The sequence below is a fragment of the Dendropsophus ebraccatus genome, chromosome 6 (assembly GCF_027789765.1).
Source record: "Dendropsophus ebraccatus isolate aDenEbr1 chromosome 6, aDenEbr1.pat, whole genome shotgun sequence".
NCBI classification, from domain to species: Eukaryota; Metazoa; Chordata; class Amphibia; order Anura; family Hylidae; genus Dendropsophus; species Dendropsophus ebraccatus.
This window is the reverse complement of record NC_091459.1, coordinates 66770021-66783399: the sequence shown is the minus strand read 5'-3', so window position 1 is coordinate 66783399 and position 13379 is coordinate 66770021. Positions and strand designations below refer to the sequence as shown.

Sequence of the window (13379 nt, the reverse complement as noted above, 5' to 3'; positions counted from 1 at the left end):
CAATGACCCTAAACACACCTCCAAATTGTGCAAGAACTATTTACAGCAGAAGCAGGCAGCTGGTATTCTATCGGTAATGGAGTGGCCAGCGCAGTCACCAGATCTGAACCCCATTGAGCTGTTGTGGGAGCAGCTTGACCGTATGGTACGCCAGAAGTGCCCATCCAACCAATCCAACTTGTGGGAGCTGCTTCTAGAAGAGTGGGGTGCAATTTCTCCAGCTTACCTCAGCAGATTAATAGCTAGAATGCCAAAGGTGTGCAATGCTGTAATTGCTGCAAAAGGTGGATTCTTTGACGAAAGCAAAGTTTGATGTAAAAACAATGTTATTTCAAATGCAAATCATTATTTCTAACCTTGTCAATGTCTTGACTCTATTTTCTATTCATTTCACAACGTATGGTGGTAAATAAGTGTGACTTTTCATGGAAAACACTAAATTTTTTGGGTGACCCCAAACTTTTGAACGGTAGTGTATATACTATTGGGGCCAGCACACAGAGGTCTATACCACATTGGGACTGCACAGAGGGGCCTTACTACTATACTGGGGTGCAGAGCATACCTAATTATTAAGTGGGGGCACAGGGAGACCTTAAAACTATGGGGGCACAGAGGGGTGAAATTACTATAAAGGGGTACAGGGGACCTAACTACTCTATGTGCTGCTGGAGCCTAAAGTGTTTCTCTGGCAGATTCTGGAGAGAGGATTCACATCCCAGGAGAAGACTTCAAGGTGACGAACGCTGGATGGAGAAAAAGAGAAAATGTGAAAGACTCTGATCAGAGAAGACGGCCCTTATGAGCAACTGAATGTAACTGCACTCTGTAGCGATAGTGGTCATGATGTGGCGGTATTATTCAATTGTATCATTGCTGATATCTTTCGGTTTTGTTCAGAGGCAATATGTAATCACTGTATGGTGGTAAGAATGTTATAAGATAACTACTGAATGTACTAGGGATCGTAATACAATGAGGGGGCACTTTCAGGGCTTTATACTGTGGTGCACCGAGTCTCATAACACCGTTTGCCTTCCCTGCCTAGGGCACCAAAACTCCTTGTCCCGGCCCTGCCGAACGGTCTTTAGATCATTCAGGCTACCCAATGAAGACAGCGGCAGTCTGCTGCCACCGTTCTTATTACATGGAGCGACAAGCAGCAGACCATCGATGACATCATCTTGATGTTCTGGCATGTTAAAAGACTACATCAGCCGACATCATACATGTTGGCTGATACTTGCCTTTTAACATGTGCTGTTACACAAAACAATTATTGGTCGGAACGTCCAGTTATCGGCCAAGTAAGGCAGATAATCATTCTGTGTAATAGGGCCTATACACATTCTCCCACATTCTCCTCAGCTCATGGACAGATATTTTATGGTCCTATATCAACTTTAGAATTTGCTGGTATATTTCAGAATTCATGCTTTTTGCTATGTCCACTTTATGCCAATCTCTGCCTACGTGGGGATCATGTTGTCTACTTAGTGTGAAAAATTTATAAAAGTTATGACTTCTATATGATTTCTAAGAATTGTTGGTCAGCTTGCAGGTAGAGATGAGCGAACCTGTTCGGCCGGTATGGGATCCGGTTCGGATTTTTCCAAAAATCCGAGTACAATCGGATTTGGATTTTTGGAAATCCGCTCCGCAGCCGCCATTCTAGAAAGCAGGAAGTGTTCCGGGTGGGAAAATCGCTTTCCCATGATGCCCGGAACACATCCAATCAACAGGGATCTTGCACTAGCCCACCCCCTGTGTGACGTCGGTATTGCTTTAAGAGGAGTGGTCACATGACCGCACCACGCAGTGTGTAGAGAGAGAGAGAGGGAGAGAGAGAGAAAGCATACTGTTAGCGGTGCACAGAGCTCGTCATTGACAAAACGCTGCTGGTGGTGCTGCTGCTGCTACTGCTGCTGTTGTGTACTACAGACTACTGAGAAGATATTGTAGGAAAGGAAAGATTCGGAAAGCGGAGAGGAGAAACATCTAGTGATTGAGAGAGAAATATAGAAGGGATGAAAGATAGATTAGGCATAGGACAGCAAAGGCTGCACGGAACAAAAACATGCTGTACAGATATACAAGTCCTATACTTCTGATGTGTCTATATCACATCCGTCTTATCCTGAGAGACAAAAATACCTGGTGCAGGTGTATAGCATAATATCCTTAAAAAAGTGCTATATATATGTTGTAAGAGAGACATGGTTTGGGAGCACAGATATCTGCCACTGAAGTGGTTAAACTGTGGCTGGTAAGCCCTGGGTGTGTCTCTGGTAACCAAGGGGTTAACCCAGACACAGGTAAAGCAGGACTGATAGCCTGTTTTGTCTGTGTTAGCCATAGCTAACATAGACAGGTTGTAAAATACGTACTGGGACCTGCTTTTTCTGGAGTGAGTGAGGTTGGCAGTGGGACGCTCACTCCACCGGGCTTTGGTCATGGGCTTCCATAGCCCACAGCTGGGGGTCATCGGGGCCTTAAAAAACGCTCACTGCAGAGCTAAGGTGTGGCCATACCTGGAGAGCTGACTGCTAGAATACTGAAGGTATTGCATGGGCCATACAATACTTTATTTGTACCCGGGGGGCTGGGTAGCTGGTCTCACGTATAGTTAGGGATTGGATATGTACTAGTAAGAGCTCAGCTGAGCAGGGTTTATTTTTGTTTAAGCCTTTGTTAAGGTTTTGCTTTGTGCTTTTGCTTAAGCTTAAGTGTGAAATAAAAACACTTAAATTAGACGTCATCCTGTCTGTGTCCCTGCTTACTGCACTACTACCTAGGGTCGACCAGAGCCATTCTCCACAATATATAGACAATTTTTTATACTTGGACCCTTCTGATAGTGTGTATATCACATCCGTCTTATCCTGAGAGACAAAAATACCTGGTGCAGGTGTATAGCACAAAAGTCTTTAAAAAAGTGCTACATATATAGACAATTTCTATACTTGTCCTATATATTACAAGTCCTATATACTGTATATATATATATATATATATATATATATATATATATATTACAGAAAATACTGTTCTCATCTACCAAGTGTAGAAATCAGAATTTGAATATAAAGTCATGGCACAGCGGCAGCAGGAAACCTCACAAAGTGTTTCAGGCAGAGGGCAGAGTCTGGCTCAAGGGGCAGAAGAGGAAGTAGCGCAGGAAGAGGGTCCCGTGGCAGGCCTGAGCTTCCTTTGTCACACCAGGGTCGTGTCCATACGTCTAATTCCACAGTCCTGGAGTGGCTGGCTCACACTTCGACGTCCACAAGGATCAGTAGTGAGACAGCCAGCCAGGTATCTGTGGGTACCTCGGACACGACCCTGACTTGGCACAGGCACGCAGCAATTCCCCCACGTCCTCCATCTGACATCCTCAGCAACATCCCGCTTACTTTTGACCCGCTGCCTGCAAGGGAACTGTTCAGACAGAGTGGGGTGATCCCAGCCTGATCCGGGAGGCACGTTTATTTGGCTATTTGTGGGGACAAGCCCCTTATGCCTTTGTATAGCCCGGAGGCTTAAAACTTAACTTTTATTTGTTTACATCAACATAAAACAACAATGTGAGGACAAACATAGTGAAATTGTGAATCTAAAATAGAGTGCAGGGTAATTAATGTCTTCTACTCGGGAGAATTGTTGGGACATAGGCAGCTGTAGCGGTCAGACATAAGCACCACGGCCGTTGGTACTAACAAGTGAACTCTGTGGTTCTATCGACTTGACGATACTTAACGACCGAGCGATAAGCACAAGACACCCTCAGTCGTCTCTGGCTACTACTGCTGCTGCCTACTTTTCTCCGGCGTACTTTACGCTCAGGACGCAAGGGAACTGTTGGCGTCTATGAGCAGCCAACTGCTCTTTGATGATGATGAGCACGTGGGGGAAGAGACAGGGGACAATCAAGTGCAGGGCATAGCTGTGTCAGAGGCGATATCAGAGCAGGCCCATGTTAGGCCTGGCAGGAGAGCAGTAGGCAGTAGACGAGAGAGGGCTGGGCAGGAGCCTGATGAGGATGATAGCATCATTCTGGAACAGGATGATGCTACATCGGATGTTACATGGGATCCACGGCAGGATTTGGCTTATTCAATGGATTTGTCAACCGTCCGCCAGCAGGCCCGCCACAACTAAAAAGCAGTAGTCAACTAACAAGTCGTAAGCATAGCCAGGACAAGCAGATGACCACTGGGGAAACCTCCTCCACTTCAGGTCCTAGTATCGGCAGCGCCTGCCAATCCTCGCAGCCTGTCGGTACTAGACTCTACACCTCACCTGTGTGGCAGTTTTTTAAAAAGTGCCTAGATGATACCTATGTGGTCATCTGTCACCTGTGCGACAGGCGCATTAAAAGAGGCAAGAGTTGCCATCCTGGCACCAGCACCATGGCTGCCCATATGAAGCGCCACCACCTTTCCGCCTGGGAGAAACGGGGTGATAGTGGGTCACAGCGGGCCCAGGCAGACCCGCGGTCAACAGCAACAGGAAGCAGCAGTAGTCAGGGGGGCCTTTCACAGAGTCAGACCTCCTCTGTGGAAGGGAGTGTGGCTTCACTCCCTTCTTCGGCTGGTGGCCCCTGTGTTGCTAGCAGTAGGCAGCCTGGCATCATGGAGTCCCTATACCAGAGGCAGACATATGCACCCAGCAATCCCGCAGCAGTCAAGCTGAACACCCATCTGGCCAAGTTGCTGGTGCTCCAGGCTCTGCCGTTTAAAGTTGTCGACACTACTTTTCCAACACAGCTATCCCAGCCATGTATAGCTATGTTCGTGAAAAGGTTGCTGACTCGCTGAGCCATTCAGTGAGCAGACATGTACATTACCACAGACATCTGGAGCTGTAATTACGGGCAAGGGCAGTATATATCCATTACTGCTCAGTGGGTAAATGTAATATGGCCGGCGGACCCCCGGCAACTTGGCCAGGGAAGGGCGATGACACCACCCCGTTGTCACAGCAGGGTTCCTGTGTCGCGGTCCTTCTCCACCTCCTCCAGTAGGTCCAAACCTCCTCAACCTCCAGTGCTCCTCCCTTGTACCACTTGGGTGTAGCACGGAGGTGTCACGCTGTGCTGCATCTAGCCTGCCTGGGTGAAAGGAGACACACAGGGGAAGAGCTGCGCCGCCTGCTCGAGACGGAAATCCTCTCATGGCTGACTCCACACCATGTTAAATTTGAGATGGTGGTGAGTGAGCAACATTTTCTCCGCGCTGCGTCGAGGAGGTATGAGGCACGCCCCGTGTATGGCACATGTTTTAAACCTAATAGTTACACACTTAAGTCTTCATCCCATCCCTAATAGTTACACACTAAAGTCTTCATCCCATTTACAGACTGTGCTGTCAATGGCTCGAAAGCTGTGCAACCATTTCAGCCATTCACTGGCATCTAGGTTGACTACTGGTGTGCCTGCCCTTGCCTCCTTATTGGCTACTGCTGTGCCTTAACTGGCATCCAGGTTGACTACTGGTGTGCCTGCCCTTGCCTCCTTGTTGGCTACTGCTGGGCCTTCACTGGCATCCATGTTGACTACTGCTGGGCCTTAACTAGCATCCATGTTGACTACTGTTGCTCCTGCCTGTCATCCATGTTGGCTACTGCTGCTCCTGCCTGGCCTCCATGTTGGCTATTGTTACTCCTGCCTGTCCTCCATGTTGGCTACTGCTGCTCCTGCCTGCCCTCCATGTTGGCTACTGCTGCTCCTGCCTGGCCTCCATGTTGGCTACTGCTGCTCCTGCCTGGCCTCCATGTTGACTACTGCTGCTCCTGTACTGGCCTCAAATGACTTGCTGGACCTTCACTGACCTCCAATGACTACTGCTGCTCCTTTACTGCATTTGTGACCTTTTTTCTGCATTGACCCTGTAATGGTGAATTTCCTGCATAGACCCTGTAATGGTGAATTTCCTGCATAGACCCTGTAATGGTGAATATTGAAGTCTAAAAAAAAAATGATGTTACTGACATGTAGAGCCCTAAATTCAACCAAATACACTACCCCTGTATCATATAGATGCTTTAAACTATGAAATCCGAAGAAATTCGAAATTTGGTCGAACCGAACTTTCCGAAAAAATCAGGAAGTCCGGTCGGAACGAACTTTTGAAAAGTTCGCTGATCTCTACTTGCAGGGCTTAACCTTCCTCACATTGACAGTACTATAGTGTGGTGGTAAAACTGTGGGTCTACATTCAAATCCCATAAAGACTATATCTGTATGGAGATTATTGGTTTCCTTCCACATTCTCATACATTTGCCACCAATAAATTGATCCTACTATGTGAAATTTGATTTATATGCCTCTGGACACGGGCTCATGTATAAGTCATCAGAATCTACAGAATGTACAGAACTAAGAAACATGTAAGCATTAACATTATAAAATTACTATCGTACAACTATTAGATCACTTTTATGCAAATCATCATTAATTGCTATTAGAAAAAATCAGCATTTCAGGAATTACAAGTTTAATGCAAAGTATGATGTATGTTACCTATGTCCATATGTTTAGGTTCTAAGGCTTTTTTCAGGGAATGTTCCCCTGCATTCAAGATTGGGGATCCATGCTGCAAATGCAAGCCGTATAATGGCTCACCAGTCACCCGCTTTCATCCTATATTTTGTTTTGCTACTTTTACCAAATCAACTAAGGACATACTAATAAAACACAGACTGAGAACAAGCCTAAAGGGAATCTGTATCCACCTACCACTCCCTCCAAACCACTGCTACTGTTTGCTGACATCAAGTGCTTTCCTGTCATCTGTTTCAAATTGCTCTTGATACCACCTTTAGGGTTAAAAATGCTCTTTTATTGAGCTGGAGCAGTGTCAAAGAGGGGGGACCTAGAGTGTCCTTGCCCTAGGCCTGCAATGCCTCTCGGTCTTCCTCCCTGCCCCTCCTCTGCCCTTTCCCACTTCTGCGCTGTTTAAATTCTGCACATGCCCCATTGCATTCCGAATCGGCACAGGTGCACTGACGCAGCTGGGCTCCTTGTCATTGTGCCTGTGCCATCTTCTTTACCAGCATTCGAGACCTGTCATTTGTGCAGTATAAGTCTTTTTTTACACTACATAAGTTACGTAATAATCACAGGTGTTGAAGCCAATTTGCAACAACGACTGTGATTACTACGTAACTTACATAGTGACACATATAGTATACACTCCAGCCGGGATCCCTAGTGGCGCTGCAAAAAAAATGACAGCGCACACAATGGAGCGTGCGGCCCCAGCTCCGTTGTGATCAGTAGGGAATTTGGATGCGGGCGCACACAGGTGAGCCCACATCCAAATTCAGCGGCAGTGAAGATCATCCGTCCAGGATGATCTTCTCTGATACCGGCCGTTCCGTGACCCAGGCGGGTCCAGGAATGGCCGGTATCTTACTGCATGGGAACATGGCCTAATGCTGGTGAAAAAGACGGCACAGGTGCAATGACAAGGTAGCCTACAACAAGGAGCCCAACTTTGTCAGTGCGCTTGTGCCACTTTTGATTGCTACAGCACATGCGCATAGCTTAAACAGTGCTAAAGAGGATATATCCCTCCTGGGGGCATCGCTAAAGACAAAGAGGGTGGAGAGGAAAACCTGAGATGTTGCAGGTCTAGGGCACAGGCACTTTAGGTTCCGCCTCGTTGACAGTGCTTCAGCACCAGGAGCAATTTGAAACAGATGACAGGGAAGGATTTGATGTCAGCAAGGATACCAGTGGTTTGGAGGGGGTGGTGGGTGGATACAGGTTCACTTTAAAGCACACCTGTCAGTGGGAAAACAGGGGTGTAAATGGCTAGCTCGGGCTTATCATAATCATCATACCTTTTATCATATCTTTAATTTCTCCGTAGTCCTTTCCAGCACCGATATAAGCCTTTTTGTTAATGTGTAAATGAGGCTGAAAAGCCCAGGGCCGATCCCAAACATAACCAGAGCCCATAGCACATGTCTTCTGTATCTAGTAACTGTCAGTCTAATAGGGTAGGTGGATGTAAGGGGGGAACAGAGATGTTTAATATGAGGACATAGGCTGGACTTACAATGGCCATTACTATGCTTTGCTTTTAAGCTTCATTTACATATTACATATATTCCAAATATTTCATTAATTTTATATTAATATATAGAACATACTGTAACAAAAAAATAACAAAGAGTATTTACTGCACATATTAACATAAAGGAATGCCTAGAATCCTAATGAAAAGCCCTATCTAGTCATGGGCTTATTTACATCCCTGTTTTCCAACTGGCAAGTTCATTTTAAAATAGCTGTTCTTGACTATCCTGACCCACCTGGCCTTCATGTAGCATCTGGTAAATAAGAGAGCCATCCACATCTGACCTGACTGCAACAGCATGAGCTGGTACCCTGGCCAGGTGACACCTTTTCCATTCAGTGACCTCTGCTCGGGTACCATCCCGGCACAGCAGCTGATAATCTGAGGACAGGACATCCTTTGCCCAAGAGTCTGATTTTTTTCCTAGATTGTGGGAACAAATAGGATTAATTTATCTATGCACAAGTCTACAAATCAATTGTTTTCATCATAAAATGTGCTTTTATCTATTTATAGAAATTGTATATGAAATAATAAGGCCATTTAAATACTGCGGTCAGCTTTGACAACAGCATTTTAAGGGAATGTGTCTTCAGAAAATGATTTATTGTTTAAGTAATGTTTTATGTTAAACATATTTTTTAAGAATTTTTGGTAACTTTTTTTTTTTATAATTTTCTATCTATATTATATTATAATCTGGAAACCTTGCAGTTTTCACTCTCACCACTGGGGCTAAAACTAAGCTGAGACTTCCTATTCTGTCTGTAGTGATAATAGGAGGCTGCTGTAGTTAAATATCATTAATACAAGACAATAGCAGCTCCCTGTGGAATGACCTTTTGGAAGGTCACAGAGCACGCTCAATGATGTTTTACATTCATCGCAAGGGGACAGAGTCTGTCTATTGTCATCTATGTCCATGAGTCTTGCTGTAAAGCATGTGACTAAATGCTTTTAAAAACAGCCCAGGCAATATGGCAGCCCCATAACAATGTACAAATAGTGAAATAAAAATGAGTCAGAAAATATAAACAGATTAGGATCAAAGAACAAGTTTTAGTGTGTGATTCTAATCAGTTAAAGAAAATTTAGGTGACACATTCCCTTTAATTGGTTAAATAGCCACCAAAACCAATGGAGGCTGTAAGAGGCAGGCATCAGCTGTGGAAAGCCCAAGCCCACTTTATACACCCTTAGGGTGCCTTCACACCTACCGTATCGCAGTAGAAAATCCGCTGAGGATCCGCAGCAGATCCGCAGCGGATTTAACTAAATGAATGAACACAGCACTAAATCCGCACTTACAAATCTGCTGTGGATCCGCAGAGGATTTGACAGTGCGTATTTAATGCTGTGTTCATTCATTTAGTTAAATCCGCTGCGGATCTGCTGCGGATCCGCAGCGGATTTTCTACTGCGATACGGTAGGTGTGAAGGCACCCTTAATAACACAACCATGTACATGGACGTTAAAGCGTTAAAGGGAACATGTCATCACTTTCATGGTGCTTGCACTAACCACAAGTCATCAGACTGGTTCCTGGTGGCTTCCCGAACAGCCTTGATTGCAACACAGGGAAAGAACTGTCACTCAAGGCTGGTGAAGCAGAGAGAAGCTGCAGTGGATGGCCCTGATGACTTGGTTCAGGTAGCATTAAAGTGATGATACTTTGCCCTAAAGGCTCTGAACTAAAAATAAACTCACCATCCGAATTGTCCAGCACTGTACTGTGTTTTACAAAAGCCACATCCCCTCCATCCACCAGACACCTGGAGAAGCAAATGAGATAGAAAGAATCTATTGTCATCGATAAATATTACAAATCAGTTATCTTCCTTTTAGATGGAATTTTGTCCTTCAGTGTTGTGGCAACTATATCTAAGGTGCCAAATTTGCACACATATCCCAAAATATAATACATATAATATAACTCATAGCTCATTCAACAAACAGCGGCGAGCATGTGTTCTTAAAGGGGAAAAGAGGAGAAAGTTGCTACTAGACTCCTCTGTTGTGGCTTATCTCAAAGAGACCAAAGGATCAAGCTGTTTAAATCCAACATGGCAAATCCTTCTTTCCCTCAACATCATAAAATCAGGTGGGTCAGGAGGCCCAAAGCACCTATGTGAGAGCAGGTCAGCACATATTCAATGTGTATGGCTAGCTTATCACTAGGAGATCATTAGGACAATTATTTAATTATATAAGTAACATCAGAATGCTAAGCTTCACAATTCTAACCTTGCTTCTCATTGAAACATAACGTTTCGACAAAAAATTATACTACTTTTTAATAGACTAGTTACGATATCTGTTTGCAGTCATTTAATGTTGCAGCACTGGGTCCTGGCTTCAAATCCCATTAGGGTCAACAACTGCATGGTGTATCCTCTGGATACTCATGTTACCTCCCGCATCCCAAAAACATTCTAATACGTTCATTTAAAATTTAGATTGTGAAGTAATGATAATTATTATTTATCTTCATTGTTTACTTCCAGTGGATGAAAATTTGTCCTAGACAATTGTTCTTCAGCTTTGAATGTTACAAAACCAAGACACAGCGTTACAATCTGTAGTGTACCGAGCCATGCAACCGTGTGTCTGTCACACGACCAAGGCATATTTTAAGTAGTAGTCTGTAAATCTGCTACTGAGGCCTAAACCTGCTGATAGGTCTGTAGGACAAGTACAGATCGGGTCTTTGTGTGTTACTCTCCAGCTTAGCCTATCATAACTGGAATTACCTCATTGAACGTAACATTCTGAGGGGGTAATGTATCTGCAAGCTAACCTAAGGCAGTCCTACAGGCCAGGCAATGTTCCCTGGTAAAAAGTATGCAAATTAGCTCTCCTCTAAATGAAGAACGTTGGCTCCTACTCCTCCTATCCAGTGCCACCTACTGGATGTAGCTACCCTGTCAAATAGCCTGATTCATAGTCGTGTTTAAAGGTTCTTTAATTGTCCAACAGATCTATCATACAGACAGTGACTACCACAGAAGAAAGAGGGCCTGACAGTAAATATTAAAAGGGCTTCCTATTATGGCATCTGATTTTGCCCCCAGGCCCCCAGTTTTCCCACCTGCTTTCCATTACCAATGGGACAACTCCATCATCCCTTTATTTGCTGACAGCGCAGTTTCCTGAGGAGAGGAGTACTGCACAGTTTCCTATGAGAAGCAAAGGGTATGGGACAAGTTAGAGCTACAGCTGCATTGTGGTATGTATGCCATTGCTTACAGAGTAGCTATGTCCAATAGGTGGCAGTAGAGAGTCAGCTTCCTTCCTTTTGGAGATCTAAGTAGTCTAGATAGAGTCCTGTAGCCACATATTACTATAAAATTGATCCTCATACTATTTTTATACTCTCCTTTAGTGGCTTCAAGTGTTACAGTTTAATTATAATATGTCTCCTAGCCATTTGGAATTACATATTACGCATTCTCTCAGCATATAAAATAATCACTGTGTGTATACCTAAAGGCTCCATCATAGTCCTGGTACTTATCTGTCCCACATTGACTTGGATTGCTGTTGTCTCCCTTGCATAGATCACAGAGAGAGGGGAGTGACGATATTTCAGCTCCAGGTACACAACTTTCAGAAAAGAAATCACTTACTCCTATAAGTGGAAATATCCCAATATATGTATTAGAACCAGTAAGAATAAAAACTCAGATTATGCTAACCCAAAAGAGGCCAGTTACGACCCCAGAGTGATATAAGCAGCCCCCATAGTTCTGTAAGGTACTGGGGGCAGTTTCGTGTTCAGACCCTGACCGATTGTGAGAGCAAGCAGGGAGAGGACCACACTGTGGCATAGACCTACATTATGAGTCTGACTCATCAAGAGCTTCTCCCATCTTGTTCTCGCTGAACAGTCAAACGTTTTTTTTTATAACGACGGTGACACTTAAAAGATTAAATATATCAGTGGTGATAGCAATAACAAATGTTTAAAGGAGAAGTCTTATCAAACTCACCTGTTCCCCTGCCTCCGTAGAGCTGCTCCCAGGTCCTGATAACAGCCGACAGGAGTCATTATCAGCCTGCTCAGCTGGTTAGTGATTGGGGCAGTGTCCCACCCTAGTCACTGACTGGCTGAGCTGTCAATCACTCACCCTGGTATGTGACGTTGCAGCTGGAAGAGCTGCAGGACACTCAAGGCCATCAGCTGGACTCGAGAGCTGTTATACGGGGACGTTTACTAGAGATGAGCGAACTAGCTGAGGTTCGGGTTCGTATGAACCTGAACTCTCGGCTTCTGATTCCCGCTGTCTGCCCGCTCCGTGGAGAGGGTGGATACAGCCTGAGGACCGCCTGGAAAACTGGGATACAGCCTATGGCTATGTCTGTATCCCAGTTTTCCAGGCGGTCCTCCGGCTGTATCCACCCTCTCCACGGAGCAGGCAGAGGGCGGGAATCAGAAGCCGAGAGTTCAGGTTCATCCGAACCCGAACCTCGGCCGGTTCGCTCACCGCTAACGTTTACTTTGCCTTTCTCCTTTTTTTCGAATTGCGTGACTTTTAGAATATGTATAATAAGTAAATTATGAGAAAAGCAGTTGGCATGATTTAGTGACCAACATGAATTCTTATTTACGGATGATTTGTTACTCTAGTATAAAGATACAAGTAGGGACGTGCCAGGGTGGCCCCTTTTGCGTCAAAGTCTAACTCATTTGCGAGTATTGAGTAATGACAAGGGGCTACCAAGGCACTCATCCATCCACCCACAGACAGCTGTTTGGGGGTATTGACAACAATCGCTGAGCTTAGGGAGATCAGAAAAAAAAAAAAAATCCAATGAAGTACCCACTCAAGTGCCTCCATGATCATTGCCCCTCTAAATTGTGAGACAAGCAGTTGGCATGATTTATTGGCCAATATAAATGGGTATTTACAGATCATTTGTTAAGTTTTTATTCTTACCTTTTGGTATGTTACAGGCTACAGCAGACATGCGTCCACTATCGATGAGAAACCCAATTGGTACGTTCCATCCTGAAGTCTTCTCATAGCCAGTGTGACAAGACTTTGTTCCTTTCAGACTATTTATTGTGATAGTAGAATTCTTTCTGACTACAGCCACAGCATAATAGGAGGTCCCTGCACCTGTAAATTACATTATCCACATACAAGGCTAGGGTTACTCTCAGGGCTGTATTTGAACTCATGGTGCTGTGCACAAAATAAAAAAGTAAAAAAACAAAAGAAAAACAAATAAATAAATACTTCTGATGTAGCTGTTTTCCCCTGTAAGGGCCCATTCACACTGAGCAGAATTCCAC

At 44.6% G+C, this 13379-nt stretch overlaps 1 protein-coding gene across 3 annotated transcripts in view; it reads right to left on the bottom strand.

The window, feature by feature from the left end:
- MELTF (melanotransferrin) overlaps positions 1-13379 on the bottom strand; it is a 92768-nt gene that overhangs the window by 35962 nt on the left and 43427 nt on the right. For all 3 annotated transcript variants that reach the window (XM_069975093.1, XM_069975095.1, XM_069975094.1), the window contains 4 exons: positions 13021-13203; positions 11567-11711; positions 9791-9855; positions 8318-8505 (listed from right to left, as the gene is read on the bottom strand). In XM_069975093.1, coding sequence (XP_069831194.1) covers positions 8318-8505; positions 9791-9855; positions 11567-11711; positions 13021-13203 — 581 coding nt within the window. The remainder of the gene's footprint in view (positions 1-8317; positions 8506-9790; positions 9856-11566; positions 11712-13020; positions 13204-13379) is intronic.